Source organism: Nerophis lumbriciformis, linkage group LG14 (assembly GCF_033978685.3).
Source record: "Nerophis lumbriciformis linkage group LG14, RoL_Nlum_v2.1, whole genome shotgun sequence".
Taxonomy (NCBI): domain Eukaryota; kingdom Metazoa; phylum Chordata; class Actinopteri; order Syngnathiformes; family Syngnathidae; genus Nerophis; species Nerophis lumbriciformis.
The window spans coordinates 10,558,824-10,575,000 of NC_084561.2; the positions used below are offsets into that span (position 1 = coordinate 10,558,824).

At 39.0% G+C, this 16,177-nt stretch overlaps 1 protein-coding gene across 1 annotated transcript in view; it reads left to right on the forward strand.

The window, feature by feature from the left end:
- ghrhrb (growth hormone releasing hormone receptor b) overlaps positions 1 to 15,823 on the forward strand; it is a 42,900-nt gene extending 27,077 nt beyond the window's left edge. Inside the window, exons 7-13 of the mRNA XM_061976069.2 lie at positions 4,840 to 4,993; positions 7,826 to 7,886; positions 8,225 to 8,294; positions 10,253 to 10,344; positions 13,156 to 13,285; positions 13,367 to 13,408; positions 15,615 to 15,823. Coding sequence (XP_061832053.1) covers positions 4,840 to 4,993; positions 7,826 to 7,886; positions 8,225 to 8,294; positions 10,253 to 10,344; positions 13,156 to 13,285; positions 13,367 to 13,408; positions 15,615 to 15,818 — 753 coding nt within the window. The 3' untranslated portion in view covers positions 15,819 to 15,823. The remainder of the gene's footprint in view (positions 1 to 4,839; positions 4,994 to 7,825; positions 7,887 to 8,224; positions 8,295 to 10,252; positions 10,345 to 13,155; positions 13,286 to 13,366; positions 13,409 to 15,614) is intronic.
- Positions 15,824 to 16,177: the final 354 nt, after the last annotated feature.

The window sequence follows — 16,177 nt, forward strand, 5'->3', positions numbered from 1 at the left end:
ATTCATTGACAAAAATAGCTAAAAGTGCATCAAATCCTGTGGTTTCTCCCCAACAAGTAAAAAAAATATATATAATTAAATAAATAATTATAGACAGATATCAACATAAAACCACAGACTTACTTTTTACACCATGTACCAAATAAAATTGATTCAAGGTCGGTAAGCTCAACCAGAAAAATACGTACATTAGGCGCACTAGGTTATAAGGCGCACTGTTGATTTTTGAGAAAATGAAAAGATTTTAGGTGTGCCTACTAGTCCGAAAAATACAGTATATATTTTGGACTAATTTAGTCCAGTTGCCAGTGGGGTGGACAACACTGAATTTGCATTTACTTAAAAACGGCTACCAAACAAACGTCTCAAAACTGTACTCATCGTTCATTAAAAGAGCCGTTGAAAATACTTGATTCGTTCATGAAAGTCACATCTGTAATTCTATCCTAACAACATGACTGCAAATTGTCGGTTGTAAGTGCGTGAAAGTGTGGACAAGGAAGCGGTGAGTGACGAGCAATTTTTATTCAATATATTTTAGTAATTGTAAAAAATATACACACTTTAAATAACATGTTTTGTTAATCCACTAATGCTAACGTAAGCTAACCGGTGGTGTTCCTATTCTACCTTTAGGTTTGAAAATTTTAACTGATTAAGTTGCAAACAGCTTCTTTGAGGGGGAAAAAAAGGTAATATTAGTCTAAAGAACAAAGAAATAACATTTACAATATTTATCTTTTGAAATAGTCGGATTCAAGTAATGTGGGAAAGTGTGGTGTTGCCATGCTAGCGGCTACATTGTACCACATCCACTTAAAGGCAAGCCTATCAGCTTAAAGTCTAACTAAACAATTTGATAAAAGCAGGAGACAATTCAAACCACAAGCACTTAAATGTAGAAAAGAAGCGAGACGTCAGAGAGCAGCATATGTCATGTATCAATTCATAAAACAATGCTAACACATTTAGCTTCGCATAAAAGCTAACTGTTAGCTACACGTATGATTCCTCTACCATTAAAACTCACTGAACTAAAAACATATTTCTTTTACTCTTATGCACTAGTACATATATTTTATGGCAACATCATTAAAAAAAAAAAATGTATTTGATGTTTTTCCAGCAACATTTTAATAGTTAATATTATGTACAGAAATAGTTCATGCACATTCAGATGAATTCTTCAAAATTACAATGAAAAATGTTTGGGCCGGGGGCCGGGCTGTATATATGCGCACTAATTGACTGAAAGAGCACACACTTGGCGTGATGATGTCAAGTTATCGATGGAAAAATGCATTTTTAGACCATATGATTTGCCTGAGCGGCTAGGAGACCCCGAGAGTAACAAGCGGTTGCCTTGTTGCCTTTCCATTAAGAACAATAAATTAGTTTTTAGTATAAGTTTGCTGGTTTCAAAAAATGTAATGCCCAGCGCATATCATTATGTCAAGATAATGGCACTAGCATTTACTTAATTTAAGAATATTTTTCAACATATTGAGCAAAAAGGTCTCTTTTTTTTTTTCCTACCAAGAAAAGTGCACTTGTTATTAGTGAGAATATACTTATTTTAAGGTATTTTTGGGTTCATTGAGGTTCGCTAATTAGGGCCCGCCATGGCCCATTGCAAAAGGACTCCCACAGGGAGTCCTTATGCAATGGGACATAAGGACCTATTGTTTTTCGTCCGTTTTATTATTATTCTTTATTATTATTATTCTTCCGCCGCCTCTTCGAACACTAATGTGACCCACTTAACATGCTTCAAAACTCACCATATTTGACACACTCATCAGGACCTGCGAAAATTGTCTTTTGATGAAAAAACCGAACCCCAAAAATCAAAATTGCGCTCTAGCGCCCCCTAGGAAAAAAAAAAAACAGACTGCCTGTAACTCCCACTAGGAAGGTCGGAGAGACATGAAACAAAAACCTCTATGTAGGTCTGACTTAGACCTAGTTCTCATAATTGTATGTCTTCGGGCTAAAATCACCAGGAAGTTGGCAATTCCCCCTTCAAGACAAAAAAGTACCAAAAACAGTCACTTTTGCCTCTTTGAGCTATAATTTGACCCCCTTAACATGCTTCAAAACTCACCAAACTTTACACACACATCAGGACTGGCTAAAACTGTGATGTAATGAAAAAACCTAACCCCAAATCCAAAAATTGTGCTCTACAGCAATTTTTTCATAAAACGCACAAAAAACTGCTCCTCGGAAGGAAAAAACTACAAAACTGCCTGTAACTCCCACTGGGAAGGTCGGAGAGACATGAAACAAAACTATCTATGTAGGTCTCACTTAGACCTACATTTCATAAATTGACAACCCCCAGCAAAAATCAACTGGAAATTTTCTATTCCCCCTTCAAAACAACATTTTTGTTAAAACCGGTCACCTTCCTTCAAAATCTATCTCCTCTGAGCGCGTTTGTCGTTTCGCCTTCAAACTAACACAGGTGAGAGATTAAACCCTTGTGATTAAAAGTATAGATGGGATTTGTAATACCTGCTCCGGTTTTGATTTTATGACCCTTCAAAGACCCGCTGCACTGATGCTCCTGCGGTACTGTTTTTTTAAGATGGCTGCTCAAAAGCAGGAAGCACCAACGTGCCCACACAATGCAGACAAGGTAGGTACACTAGACAAAAGTCTTGGGACACTTCAGACTAAAAGTAGACAAAAGTATTGGGACACTTAGGACTAGCACCTGCCAAATACGCGGGCCCGTCCAACGCTGCTTGCAGCTTTAATTTTACTTGTTTTGGAAAGTCTTGACAAGCCAAATTTTCTTGTTCTATTGGCAGATCATTTTGCTTAGTTCAAATAAAACACCCCTAATTTTTGTATTTTTCTTCTTGTTTTTGAACACTGACTTTTTGCAGTGTACGGGGGTAGTAGATGGCACAGACAACAGGAGCGTAGTATTGAATACTATGATTTATTATATATATATATATATATATATATATATATATATATATATATATATATATATTAGAGATGCGCGGATAGGCAATTATTTCATCCGCAACCGCATCAGAAAGTCGTCAACCATCCGCCATCCACCCGATGTAACATTTGATCAGAACCGCACCCGCCCGCACCCGCCCGTTGTTATATATCTAATATAGACGATGCAAGGCATTAGTGAGGTTATAAAGCTTTTGCCTGTTAAAGAAAGGAGACTGATCCAATGCAGCACAGACATTCGCGTGCCACGCTGTCACGACCCAGACGCACACCAGTGCGCAATCATATGGGAGCCGCGCTGAGCGCACATCCAAGCGCATCTCGCTGCCGGCGACAGCCGGGTATGGGCCCGACGCTCCAGAGCCATCCATTTTCAGGGCTAGTTGATTCGGCAGGTGGGTTGTTACACACTCCTTAGCGGGTTCCAACTTCCATGGCCACCGTCCTGCTGTCTATATCAACCAGGGTGAGCCCCACCCCTTTCGTGAGCGCACTGTGCGCGGAGTGACCCCTGTTACGCGCCCCCGGCAACAGGGGTGGCGGGCAGGTAAGCTGCGCGGGCGGAGCGCGCGGAGTGACCCCTGTTACGAGCCCCCGGCCACGGGGGTGGCGGGCAGGTAAGCTGCTTACCTGCTGCGCGTGACGCCGGCCGCGGCGAAGGCGGACGAGGCGGGGTGTCGGTGCGGTGGGCGCGGTGGTGACCCTGGACGTGCGTCGGGCCCTTCTCGCGGATCGCCTCAGCTACGGCTCTCGGTGGGGCCCTCTCGGGGGAAGGGGCCTCGGTCCCGGACCCCGGCGAGGCGTCCCTTCTCCGCTCAGTAAAAGTGTCCATCTCTTTTTTTTTTTCTTCTGTTGTGGCATATGCTGCAGGTGCCTGCTCGTTTTTCGTTTTTCGTTTTAACTATGTATATATATTTCCGAATTGGTTTAACTGCCACCCGCCTGAATCTATTTAAAATCTAATTTTTTTTTATTTCAACCGCCCGACCCGACCCGACCCGCGGATAAAATCTAATTTTTTTTTATTTCATCCGCCCGATCCGCGGATAATCCGCGGACTCCGCGGTTGTGCCCGCAAACCGCGCATCTCTAATATATATATATATATATACATATACATATATATATATATATATATATATATATAGGAATATATATATATAATAAGCAATAAATATAATAAACAAGGGGTATGGAGTGTGACTATGTGTTGGAATTTTGTTGAGTGTTACCGTAAATGTTGAGCGAGAGGCGGAAGTCCTGGAGGGGAAAGGCAGGCTCCAATGTCCGTGAGACAGGCAGGTTGTCGGGGGGTGTATAGCGAGGCGTCAAAAGGTCCGTGTCCAAGCGGGGGGTTCGAGGATCGAGAAAGGAAGATGAGGCGCACAGCTCGTCACGTGGAATGAAGGCATTCTGCAGGAAGGACGGCAAGGAAGACGCGAGACTAATCGAACACGGGGAAGAAAACACAGAGAGCAAAGAGCAAGATTGCATAGAGCACAATGATCGCTTACGGTACTCCAACAGTTGATTACGTTCTGGCCCTGGATAGAAGGTTGTGCAGGCTTTTAAAGGCAGTCCTCTGATTAGCGACAGGTGTGCTGAGTGCTGATGGAAAGCAGCTGCTTGCTGCCGCCGGAGTGACGCACGCAGGAGATGAGTGGCCGTGGGCGTGTCCCGAGGTGCGCTCCGCGACAGTTAAGATATGTTAAATGATATAGTTTTATAAAATGAACCACCTCAGTTTCAATACACATGTGACGAGACAGTGTTTGAAATACTCATTATTTCATGTTTGTGACATGGTCGATAAACGACACGCATCATTTCTGACGCTTTGTCGTTGTCGCCCCACAGACGTCGTGTAAATCAGCCGTGGTCTTCTTTCAGTTCAGCATCCTGGCAAATTACTTCTGGCTCTTGGTGGAGGGAATGTATCTTCAAACCCTGCTGGCTCTCACCTTTGTCTTCCAGAAGAAGTACTTCTGGTGGTACATTCTCTTTGGCTGGGGTTAGTACTCATCCTTTCTCATTGCTGATAACTTACAAGGCCGAGGGATGGGCACCAAATTGTACAAGTACACTAATATTGTTGGGGTCGGCGTGGCTCAGTTGCTAGGGTGGCCGTGCCGGCAACTTGAGGGTTCCAGGTTCAATTCCAGCTTCTGCCACCTTAGTCACTGCTTTTGTGTCTTTGGGCAAGACCCTTGCCCCCAATGCCACCCACACTGGTTTAAATGTACTTTAAATGTAAATGATTGGTTTCACTATGTAAAGCGCTTTGAGTCTCTTGAGAGAAAGCGCTATATAAATATACTTCACTTCACTTCACACAGAAGTAATAACTTGTAAGGTATGTAGTCGTGGTGATATTGTACAAGTAACGTCTTGTAAGTTATGTAGTAGTAGTGACATTGTCCAAGTTACATATTGTAAGTAATATAGTAGTAGTATTAATGTACAAGTAACGTCCAGTAAGTAATGTAGTAGTAGTGATATTGTAGAAGTAATAACTTGTATGTAATGTCGTAGTAGTGATATTGTACAAGTAATGTCTTGTAAGTCAGTGTTTTTCAACCTTTTCTGGCGCATTTTTTTCATTGAAAAAATCCTGAGGCACACTATCAGCAGAAAACATAAAAAAATGAAACTCAGCAGCCGATATTTACAGTAAAAAGTCGTTCTCGCAATTGTTTGATATTAATTCAAACCATAACCAAGCATGCATCACTATAGCTCTTGTCTCAAAGTTGGTGTACTGTCACCACCTGTCACATCACACCCTGACTTATTTGGACTTTTTTGCTGTTTTCCTGTGTGTAGTGTTTTAGTTCTTGTCTTGCGCTCCTATTTTGGTGTCGATTGTCATGTCATGTATGGATGTACTTTGTGGACGCCGTCTGCTCCACACGCTGTAAGTCTTTGCTGTCGTCCAGCATTCTGTTTTCGTTTACTTTGCAGCCAGTTCAGTTTTAGTTTAGTTTTGCATAGCCTTCTCTAAGCTTCAATGCCTTTTGTTTATTTTTGGTTTAAGCATTAGATACCTTTTTACCTGCACGCTGCCTTCCGCATATTGTGATCACGACAAACCATGTTCCCGACATCTACAAAGCAATTAGCTACCGGCTGCCACCTACTGATATGGAAGAGTATTACACGGTTACTCTGCCGAGTTCTAGACAGCACTGACACTCAACAACGGCACATTTGCGGATTATAATTACTGGTTTGCAAAAAATATTTTTCACCCAATTAGGTGAAATTACATAATCTCTCACGGCACACCGCACTGTATCTCACGGCACACCAGTGTGCCGCGGCACAGTGGTTGAAAAACACTGTTGTAAGTAATGCCGTAGTAGTGATATTGTACAAGTAATGTCATGTAAGTAATGTAGTAGTAGTGATATAGTATTGTGCAGGTAATATATTGTAAGTAATGAAGTAGTAGTGATATTGTACAAGTAGTATATTGTAAGTAATGTAGTAGTAGTAGTAGTGATATTGTACAAGTAACGTAGTAGTCATGATATTTTATATTATTCAAGTATTTAAATTACTAGTCTGCTCAATTTTATTGTCACAAAATAAAAAATAAAAATTATAATAAAAATTATTAGTTTTTCAATTTTGAAGCGTTTAAACACCAGTACCGTTTTAAAAGTACTCATTGAGTACTAGTATCGGGTAAAACGTAAACAAAACCCACTCCTACCCAGAGTGGCCCTGAGAAGAATTTTATTTTAAAGCCCTCCCGCCCCTACTATGTCACACTTTATCTGAAACAATTTTTCAACTACTTTTATTCAAACTTCAATTGAACTTGATGCATGGTTTGTACTAAAAAAAGATTCATGGGAAAACAAAAATGTTTTGTGCAAAATAACACATGTAATTAGGGATGTCCGATAATGGCTTTTTGCCGATATCCGATATTACGATATTGTCCAACTCTTTAATTACCGATACCGATATCAACCGATACCGATATCAACCGATATATACAGTCGTGGAATTAACACATTATTATGCCTAATTTGGACAACCGGGTATGGTGAAGATAAGGTACTTTAAAAAAAAATTTATAAAATAAAATAAGATAAATAAATTAAAAACATTTTCTTGAATAAAAAGAAAGTAAAACAATATAAAAACAGTTACATTGAAACTAGTAATTAATGAAAATGAGTAAAATTAACTGTTAAAGTTTAGTACTATTAGTGGACCAGCGGCACGCACAATCATGTGTGCTCACGGACTGTATCCCTTGCAGACTGTATTGATATATATTGATATATAATGTAGGAACCAGAATATTAATAACAGAAAGAAACAACCCTTTTGTGTGAATAAGTGTGAATGAGTGTAAATGGGGGAGGGAGGTTTTTTGGGTTGGTGCACTAATTGTAAGTGTATCTTGTGTTTGTTATGTTGATTTAATAAAATAAAAAAAATTAAAATTAAAAAAACCGATACCGATAATAAAAAAAACGATACCGATAATTTCCGATATTATCGGACATCTCTACATGTAATATATATTTGCATAAAGTCAGTCCAGGATACCGTTCCATTCCGACTGTTTACAAGCCCAACACTAACAGTGCGCGTCACAAGGACACTGCCGTTACATTCTTATCAGTGACGGAGCAGGAAGTTGATGATCTGCGCTAACATGGCACATGAAACACATCGACATTCATTGACATTTTACATGCGCTTCTTCTTCCTGCGCATGATCTTCATATCGGGCTTGTTCCGTGTTACCTAACCCCTGTTCTGATTGTTGTTGTTTCTCGTTTTTTTGACTTGATCGAGCCAATCAACTTGTGTTCCCCCTCAGGTCTGCCAACCATAATCATAAGTGCATGGATGTTGGCCAGGAACGTCTATGACAACAGAGGGTGAGATGCTGCCAAAAATATACATTGGGGAAATAAGTATTTCACCCATGCTGATTTACACCCCAAAAATATAAACACTTCATCATTGTTATAGTCAATTATACAAGAAATGTCTAAAAGTACTCAACCCCCCTTTTGTAGTGGGAGCATATACTTTAATAGAAGTCATACTAATTATGTCATAATCTTTGTTAAGATAAATTTACTGGTAAAACACGTACTATTCAAATATATCATGTTTTTGTTTTTGTGTTAATTTTATCATTTTGTACAGGCTGTGGTTTGTGAAGAGATATGTAATAATTATTGTTTATTTGGTTAACCGTGTTGTTGTGAAGCTGCTGGGATGACACTGATGTGGCCTTCATATGGTGGATCATAGAGGCTCCAATAACCGCATCATTACTGGTGAGTTATGACTGGGCTCACATATATTGTCATACGTCTTACAGAACTTACAGTCGTGGTCAAAAGTTTACGTACACTTGTAAAGAACATAATGTCATGGCTGTCTTAACTTTCCAATCATTTGTACAACTCTTATTTTTTTGTGATAGAGTGATTGGAGCACATACTTGTTTGTCACAAATAAACATTCATGAAATGTGGTTCTTTTATGAATTTATTATGGGTCTACTGAAAATGTGAGCAAATCTGCTGGGTCAAAAGTATACATACAGCAATGTTAATATTTGCTTACATGTCCCTTGGCAAGTTTCACTGCAATAAGGCGCTTTTGGTAGCCATCCACAAGCTTCTGAATTTTTGACCACTCCTCTTGACAAAATAGGTGCAGTTCAGCTAAATGTGTTGGTTTTCTGACATGGACTTGTTTCTTCAGCATTATCCACACGTTTAAGTCAGGACTTTGGGAAGGCCATTCTAAAACCTTAATTCTAGCCTGATTTAGCCATTCCTTGACCACTTTTGACGTGTGTTTGGGGGTCATTGTCATGTTTGAACACCCAACTGTGCCCAAGACCCAACCTCCGGGCTGATGATTTTAGGTTGTCCTGAAGAATTTGGAGGTAATCCTCCTTTTTCATTGTCCCATTTACTCTCTGTAAAGCACTGGTTCCATTGGCCGCAAAACAGGCCCAGAGCATAATACTACCACCACCACGATTGACGGTAGGGATGGTGTTTTTGGGATCAAAGGCCTCACCTTTTCTCCTCCAAACAGCAACATTTTTGTTTCATCTGACCACAGCACTTACCTCCAGAATGTCTTATCTTTGTCCATGTGATGTCAGATGAAACAAAAATTGAGCTGTTTGTTGCCACAATACAATAATATGTTTGGAGGAGAAAAGGTGAGGCCTTTAATCCCAGGAACACCATACCTACCGTCAAGCATGGTGGTGGTAGTATTATGCTCTGGGCCTGTTTTGCTGCCAATGGAACTGGTGCTTTACAGAGAGTAAATGGGACAATGGAAAAGGAAGAATACCTCCAAATTCTTCAGGACAACCTAAAATCATCAGCCCGGAGGTTGGGTCTTGGGCACAGTTGATGTTCCAACAGGACAATGACCCCAAACACACGTCAAAAGTGGTAAAGGAATGGCTAAATCAGGCTAGAATTAAGGTTTTAGAATGGCCTTCCCAAAGTCCTGACTTTGGACAATGCTGAAGAAACAAGTTCATGTCAGAAAACCAACAAATTTAGCTGAACTGCACCAATCTTGTCAAGAGGAGTGGTCAAAAATTCAATCAGAAGCTTGTCGATGGCTACCAAAAGCGCCTTATTGCAGTGAAACTTGCCAAGGGACATGTAAGCAAATATTATCATTGCTGTATGTATACTTTTGACCCAGCAGATAATTTAATAATTTCATAAAATAACCACATTTCATGTATGTTTATTTGTGACCAACAAGTTTGTGCTCCAATCACTCTAACACAAAAAATAAGAGTTGTAGAAATGATTGGAAAGTTAATACAGCCATGACATTATGTTCTTTACAAGTTTAGGTAAACTTTTGACCATGACTGTATATAATAACACCCACATGTCACCTTTACAATTGTTAAATCCAGTATAGTAATGCCTGAGGCTGAGCCAATCAGTGGCTACGATGCTAAACAGAGCGCTTTGATTGGTTTTTGTCTCATCTAGTGGCCAATACTACTATATTTTTATTTAATTTAGCCATTTATGTGCAAAAAAATGCTTAATTTCGGCCAAAAATCCCAAAAAATCTGCAATAGAGTGAATCAAATGTGGTTAGTAGTGTATACAGTATATTATTGTACACTTCTATATGATTGTGCACAACTTGCTTCTCTCCTCAATGAATGAATGAAAGTGTGAGCATGAAAAGATATGCAATTAGTTGATATATAAATACTTTGTCATTCATGCAGGTAAACTTCATCATCTTCATCAACGTCATACGCATCCTGCTGCAGAAACTACGGCGTCCTGCTGTTGGCGGCAACCACAGCAATCACTTCAAGTGAGAGACCTGACCGTGACACCATGATGAATGAATGAATAATTTGCAGGAGACATGGTACCCTAATGAATAATATCTTAATGTGCATGAGACATGGCACTTTAATGAATGTATGTGTTCATATGCAGGAGACATAGTGCCTTCATGAATGAATGGGTGGGTGAAAAAATTAATACACGTGTTGATGTGCAGGAGACATAGTACCTTAATGAATAATGTGGAAGACATGGTATTGAATGAATAAGTGATTAAATGAATAATATATTCATGTGCACGAGACATGGCACCTTAATCGATGACTAAATGCGCTTGAGGGCAGAAGATATGGTAACTGAATGAATGAGTGACTAATGTTTTTATATGCAGGAGATATGGTACCTAATGTATGAAGGTATAATATGTTCACATGCTGAAGACATGGTACCTTAATGAATGAATGGGTGAAAAAAAAGTGAATAAATGTGTTCATGTGCAGGAGACATAGTTCCTTAATGAATGAATGGATAAATAATGTGCGAGAGACATTGTACTTTATTAAATGTATGGGTGACAAATGAATATCTTCATGTGCATGAAACATGGCATCTTAATGAAAGAATGAATGCATTTGTTCATGTGCAGAAGCTATGGTACCTTAATGAATGACTAAATAATGTGTTCATATGCAGAAGATATGGCACCCTAATGAAGGAATGTGTAATGTGTTTACGTGCAGGAGACATGGTGCCTTAATGAATGAGTGAATTTGTTTTTATAAATGTGTTCATGTGCAGGATACATAGCACCTTAATGAATGAATGGATTTTTTGGGACCGGCTGTGCCAGACACTTGAGGGTTCTGGGTTCAATCCCAGCTTCCACCATCCGTCTAAGTCTATTCTCGGTACCATAATGACTGAGTGAATAAGTAAATGAATGTGTTCATTTGGTAAAGTCATGGTACTTTAATGGATGAATGACTGAGTGAATACATTAATTAATAATGTGATCATATGAAGGAGACATGGTACTTTGATGACTCAGTGAATAAATAATGTGTTCATGTGCTGGAAACCTTGGACATTAATAAGTGAAATAATGTGTTCATGTGCAAGAGACATGGTACCTTGATGAAATAATGACAAAATTAATAAATTAATCAGTATGTGCTAAAAATCTGGTACATTACTAAGTTAATGAATAACGTGTTCATGTGCAGGATACTTGATACATTAATGAATAAATGGCTGAGTGAATAAGTGAATGAATAATGTGCTCATGTGCTGAAAACCTACTAAATGAGTGAATGTACCTTAATGGAAAAAAATGGCTGAGTGAATAAGTGAATGAATAATGTATTAATGTGCTGAAAACATGGTAAATGAATGACTGGATGATGTGTGCATGTGCAGTATACTGGTTACCCTACTTAATGAATGGCTGAGTAAATAAGTGAATGAATAACGTGTTAATGTGCTGAAAACCTGGCACATGAATGAATGAATGTGTTCATGTGCAGGATACTTGGTACCTTAATGAAAAAAATGGCTGAGTGAATAAGTGAATGAATAATGTATTAATGTGCTGAAAACATGGTAAATGAATGACTGGATGATGTGTGCATGTGCAGGATTCTGGTTACCATATTTAATGAATGGCTGAGTAAATAAGTGAATGAATGTGTCCATGTGCTGGAAAAACTCATACATGAAGTGTTCATGTGCTGAAAACCTGGCACATGAATAAATGAATAATGTGTTCATGTGCTGAAAACCTAATAAATGAATGATGTGTGCATGTGCAGGATACTGGTTACCCTATTTAATGAATGGCTGAGTAAATAAGGGAATGAATAACGTGTTCATGTGCTGAAAACCTGGCACATGAATGAATGAATAATGTGTTCATGTGCAGGATACTTAGTACCTTAATGAAAACATGGCTGAGTGAATAAATAATGTATTAATGTGCTAAAAAAATGGTAAATGAATGACTGGATGATGTGTGCATGTGCAGTATACTGGTTACCCTATTTAATGAATGGCTGAGTAATAAGTGAAAGAATAACGTGTTAATGTGCTGAAAACCTGGCACATGAATGAATGAATAATGTCTTCATGTGCAGGATACTTGGTACCTTAATGAAAAAATGGCTGGGTGAATAAGTGAACGAATAATGTATTAATGTGCTGAAAACATGGTAAATGAATGACTGGATGATGTGTGCATGTGCAGGATTCTGGTTACCATATTTAATGAATGGCTGAGTAAATAAGTGAATGAATGTGTCCATGTGCTGGAAAAACTCATACATGAAGTGTTCAAGTGCTGAAAACCTGGCGCATGAATAAATGAATAATGTGTTAATGTGCTGAAAACCTAATAAATGAATGATGTGTGCATGTGCAGGATACTGGTTACCCTATTTAATGAATGGCTGAGTAAATAAGGGAATGAATAACGTGTTCATGTGCTGAAAACCTGGCACATGAATAATGTGTTCATGTGCTGAAAACCTAATAAATGATGTGTGCATGTGCAGGATACTGGTTACCCTATTTAATGAATGGCTGAGTAAATAAGGGAATGAATAATGTGTTCATGTGCTGAAAACCTGGTACATGAAGGAATGAATAAATAATGTGTTCATCTGCAGGATACTTGGTACTTTAATGAAAAAAATGGCTGAGTGAATGTTAATGAATAATGTATTAATGTGCTGAAAACCTGGTGAATTAATGAATGAATGATGTGTGCATATGCAGGATACTGGTTACCCTATTTAATGAATGGTTGAGTGAATAAGTGAATGAATAATGTGTTCATGTGCAGGAGGTTGGCCAAGTCTACGTTGCTGCTGATCCCATTGTTTGGGATGCATTACATGATCTTTGCATTCCTACCAGAAAACGTGGCGACTGACGCTCGTATTTTCATAGAACTCGGTTTGGGATCTTTCCAGGTAGAACAAAGTACTAACAAATACTTTCAAAGACTCCCAAAATACTGCATCTTTTCAAGTCGTACTTCTGTGTTCTCGCAGGGATTTGTGGTGGCGCTGCTCTACTGCTTCTTAAACGGTGATGTGAGTAACACTCAAATCCTTTTAGCCACGCTCGACTCAAATATAAACACTTTTGTTGTGTCTTTTATTTCTCATGAGATCAACTCACACACAACTTTTTTACGTACACAAACATATTTCTCTCAAACATTGTTGACAAATGTGTGATTAAGCGCTGACTAAGTAGGAGCATATTTCAGATGTACAGTAGTTGCAAATGGTGATTAATCATGATCAGTGTTGGGTTAGTTACTGAAAACCAGTAACTAGTTACAGTTACTTTATTTCAAAAGTAACTCAGTTACTTACACCAAAAAGTAATGCGTTAGTGAAAAGTAACTATTTAGTTACTTATATGTATTTTTTTATTTATTTTAAGGCCCCCTTTAATGCCCTTTTAGCCTTCATTTCAGTACTGTTATTGCACTGGAGAATAATACAATCTGTTGATCAACTTGACATGCTTTTGCATCACTGAACTCTTCTAAGCAATGTGGTCTACATACAACACACAAAGACAAATATATGTTTCAAAGGGCCAATTTGTTTCAGGCCAGAACAAATTGACAAAACTATTTTAAATAGCTGCAACATAACATACATAAGTAACAAACAGCATAATAACTGCATAGCTGTAAAGCAAGGAAGGCACACACTACATACACAAAGCCTTACCAGGCGTTTTTCTCTCTCAAGGAATTCTGAAATAAAATCATGTCTGAAGCCCAGAACACTCGACACATTTCCCCAGTTTTAGTTTAGAGATAAGGAAAGATTGGCCTGGCCCACTAGCATCCCTCTTTATGTTTGTGAACTTTATAGTCTATACATTTAGAGTGATGTGATAATCAAACACCCTAGAGGTCTAGAATGAAAGAGTATATAAGAGAATTGACAGAGTGTGTGTGTGCTGCAATAATAATAATAATAATAATAATAATAGATTTTATTTGTAAAAAGCACTTTACATTGAGTAAACAACCTCAAAGTGCTACAGTGTATAAAAAAAATAATATATATATATATATATATATATACATATATATATATATAAAAAAAACAAACTAGAACAGCTAAATAGCTAAAACTAGTATGCATGTATCTAAAAAAAAATTATTTTTTAAAAATAAGGGTTTTTAAGCCTTTTTTAAAAGCACCCACAGTCTGTGGTGCCCTCAGGTGTTCAGGGAGAGCGTTCCACAGACTGGGAGCGGCGGAGCAGAAAGCCCGGTCTCCCATTGTTCGTAGCTTTGTCCTCGGAGGTTAGCCTGTCCAGAGCGGAGGTGTCGTGTGGAGGATTTGGGGGTGAGTAGTTCTTTGAGGTAGAGGGGGGCATTTCCATGGAGGCACTGGTGGGTTGGTAGGGAGACTTTGAATTCAATCCTGAGTGGAACAGGAAGCCAGTGAAGGGATTTGAGAGTTGGTGTGATATGGTCATATTTCCGCACTCTCATCAGGATCCTAGCAGCACTATTCTGTATGTATTGTAGCTTCTGGATGTTTTTGCTGGGGATCCCGACAAGAAGTGCGTTGCAGTAGTCTAGCCTGGAGGCTCTATCAATGTTGTCCTAGCTAGCAGTGCCTCGTAAAAATCCAGCCGCTGTTTGCTTAGGAGGTGAAGTGTGTCTCTTTTTACTAGCTTCGTCGAAGCATGTTGCTTTTGTAGCTGTTTCAGCAGATTTGAATTGCTAGGATAGGATCTTTGATCCAAGACACAACTTACATTTAACTAAAATGTTCTTTTCTTTGTGGTCGACAAAAGAAAAGTAGTGAGAATATCTCCATGTTAAGAAACTCGGCTTCGCCACGTCTTGTTAGTAAGCACAGACACGCCCCCTCCCTCCCTCCCACACACACACACACACACACATACACACAGACAGAGCGCGCCTCTTCCTTGTCACCTCATCTCCGTCGCCTCTTCTGCAGCTCTCCAAGAAAACACACTCAGATCTTCTCAGTTTCTAGCCGATACTACATAAAAAATAAAGTAAAATAACGCATCATGTAGTAACGATAACTGAGTTACTGAATATAAAAAATAATGCGTTAGATTACTATTTACCGCCGAAAGTAACGGCGTTACAGTAGTAACGCGTTAGTCCCAACACTGATCATGATTAATCTATTAGAAAACAGGTTCATCTGATTGATGGCTTCCACATTGGAATCCTCCCCGATACAAGGAGAGATTTGCAGTAAAGCGCCATGTTTGTTTGCGCTTCAGGTGCAAGCGGAGTTGAAGAAGAGGTTTTGGAAGTGGCAGACTGAGAAGTATTTGCAGTACAGGAAACAGCGAGGAGGTTTATCTACCGAGAGCAGTACAGTTACTCAAATATCCATCTTGGACAAATGCAACCCCAAAGATCAACCTGGCGACGCCAACGCCGTCGTCAGCGTTGAGCCATTGTGCGACGTCACCTCGGTCTGACCGTCTGCCTTTCTCCCACTTGTGTACTTTTGTCATTTATTTGCAAAATGCATCTACTTTGTAGTATTATTTCAATGTGTTAAAATATAAAAACTAATCAGGTTTACAAGCGACAGTACTGGGGAGTATTCCAGAAAGCAGGTTAAGTGAAAACTCTCAGTATGTAAACCCTGAAATTTAGGTTTTTCTGTTTAAAGGAGAGGTAAGTCACATTCAGAGTCAGTTGCTATGGTAACCTTACCTGCCGGTTAATTTTTTCATGTCATTTAAAACGGGAATCCTGGGGTCAGACATGATGTGTTTGTGCCTTTGTGGTCAGTAGATGTTCAAAATAAATTAATTCCTGAAGATTTATGTCA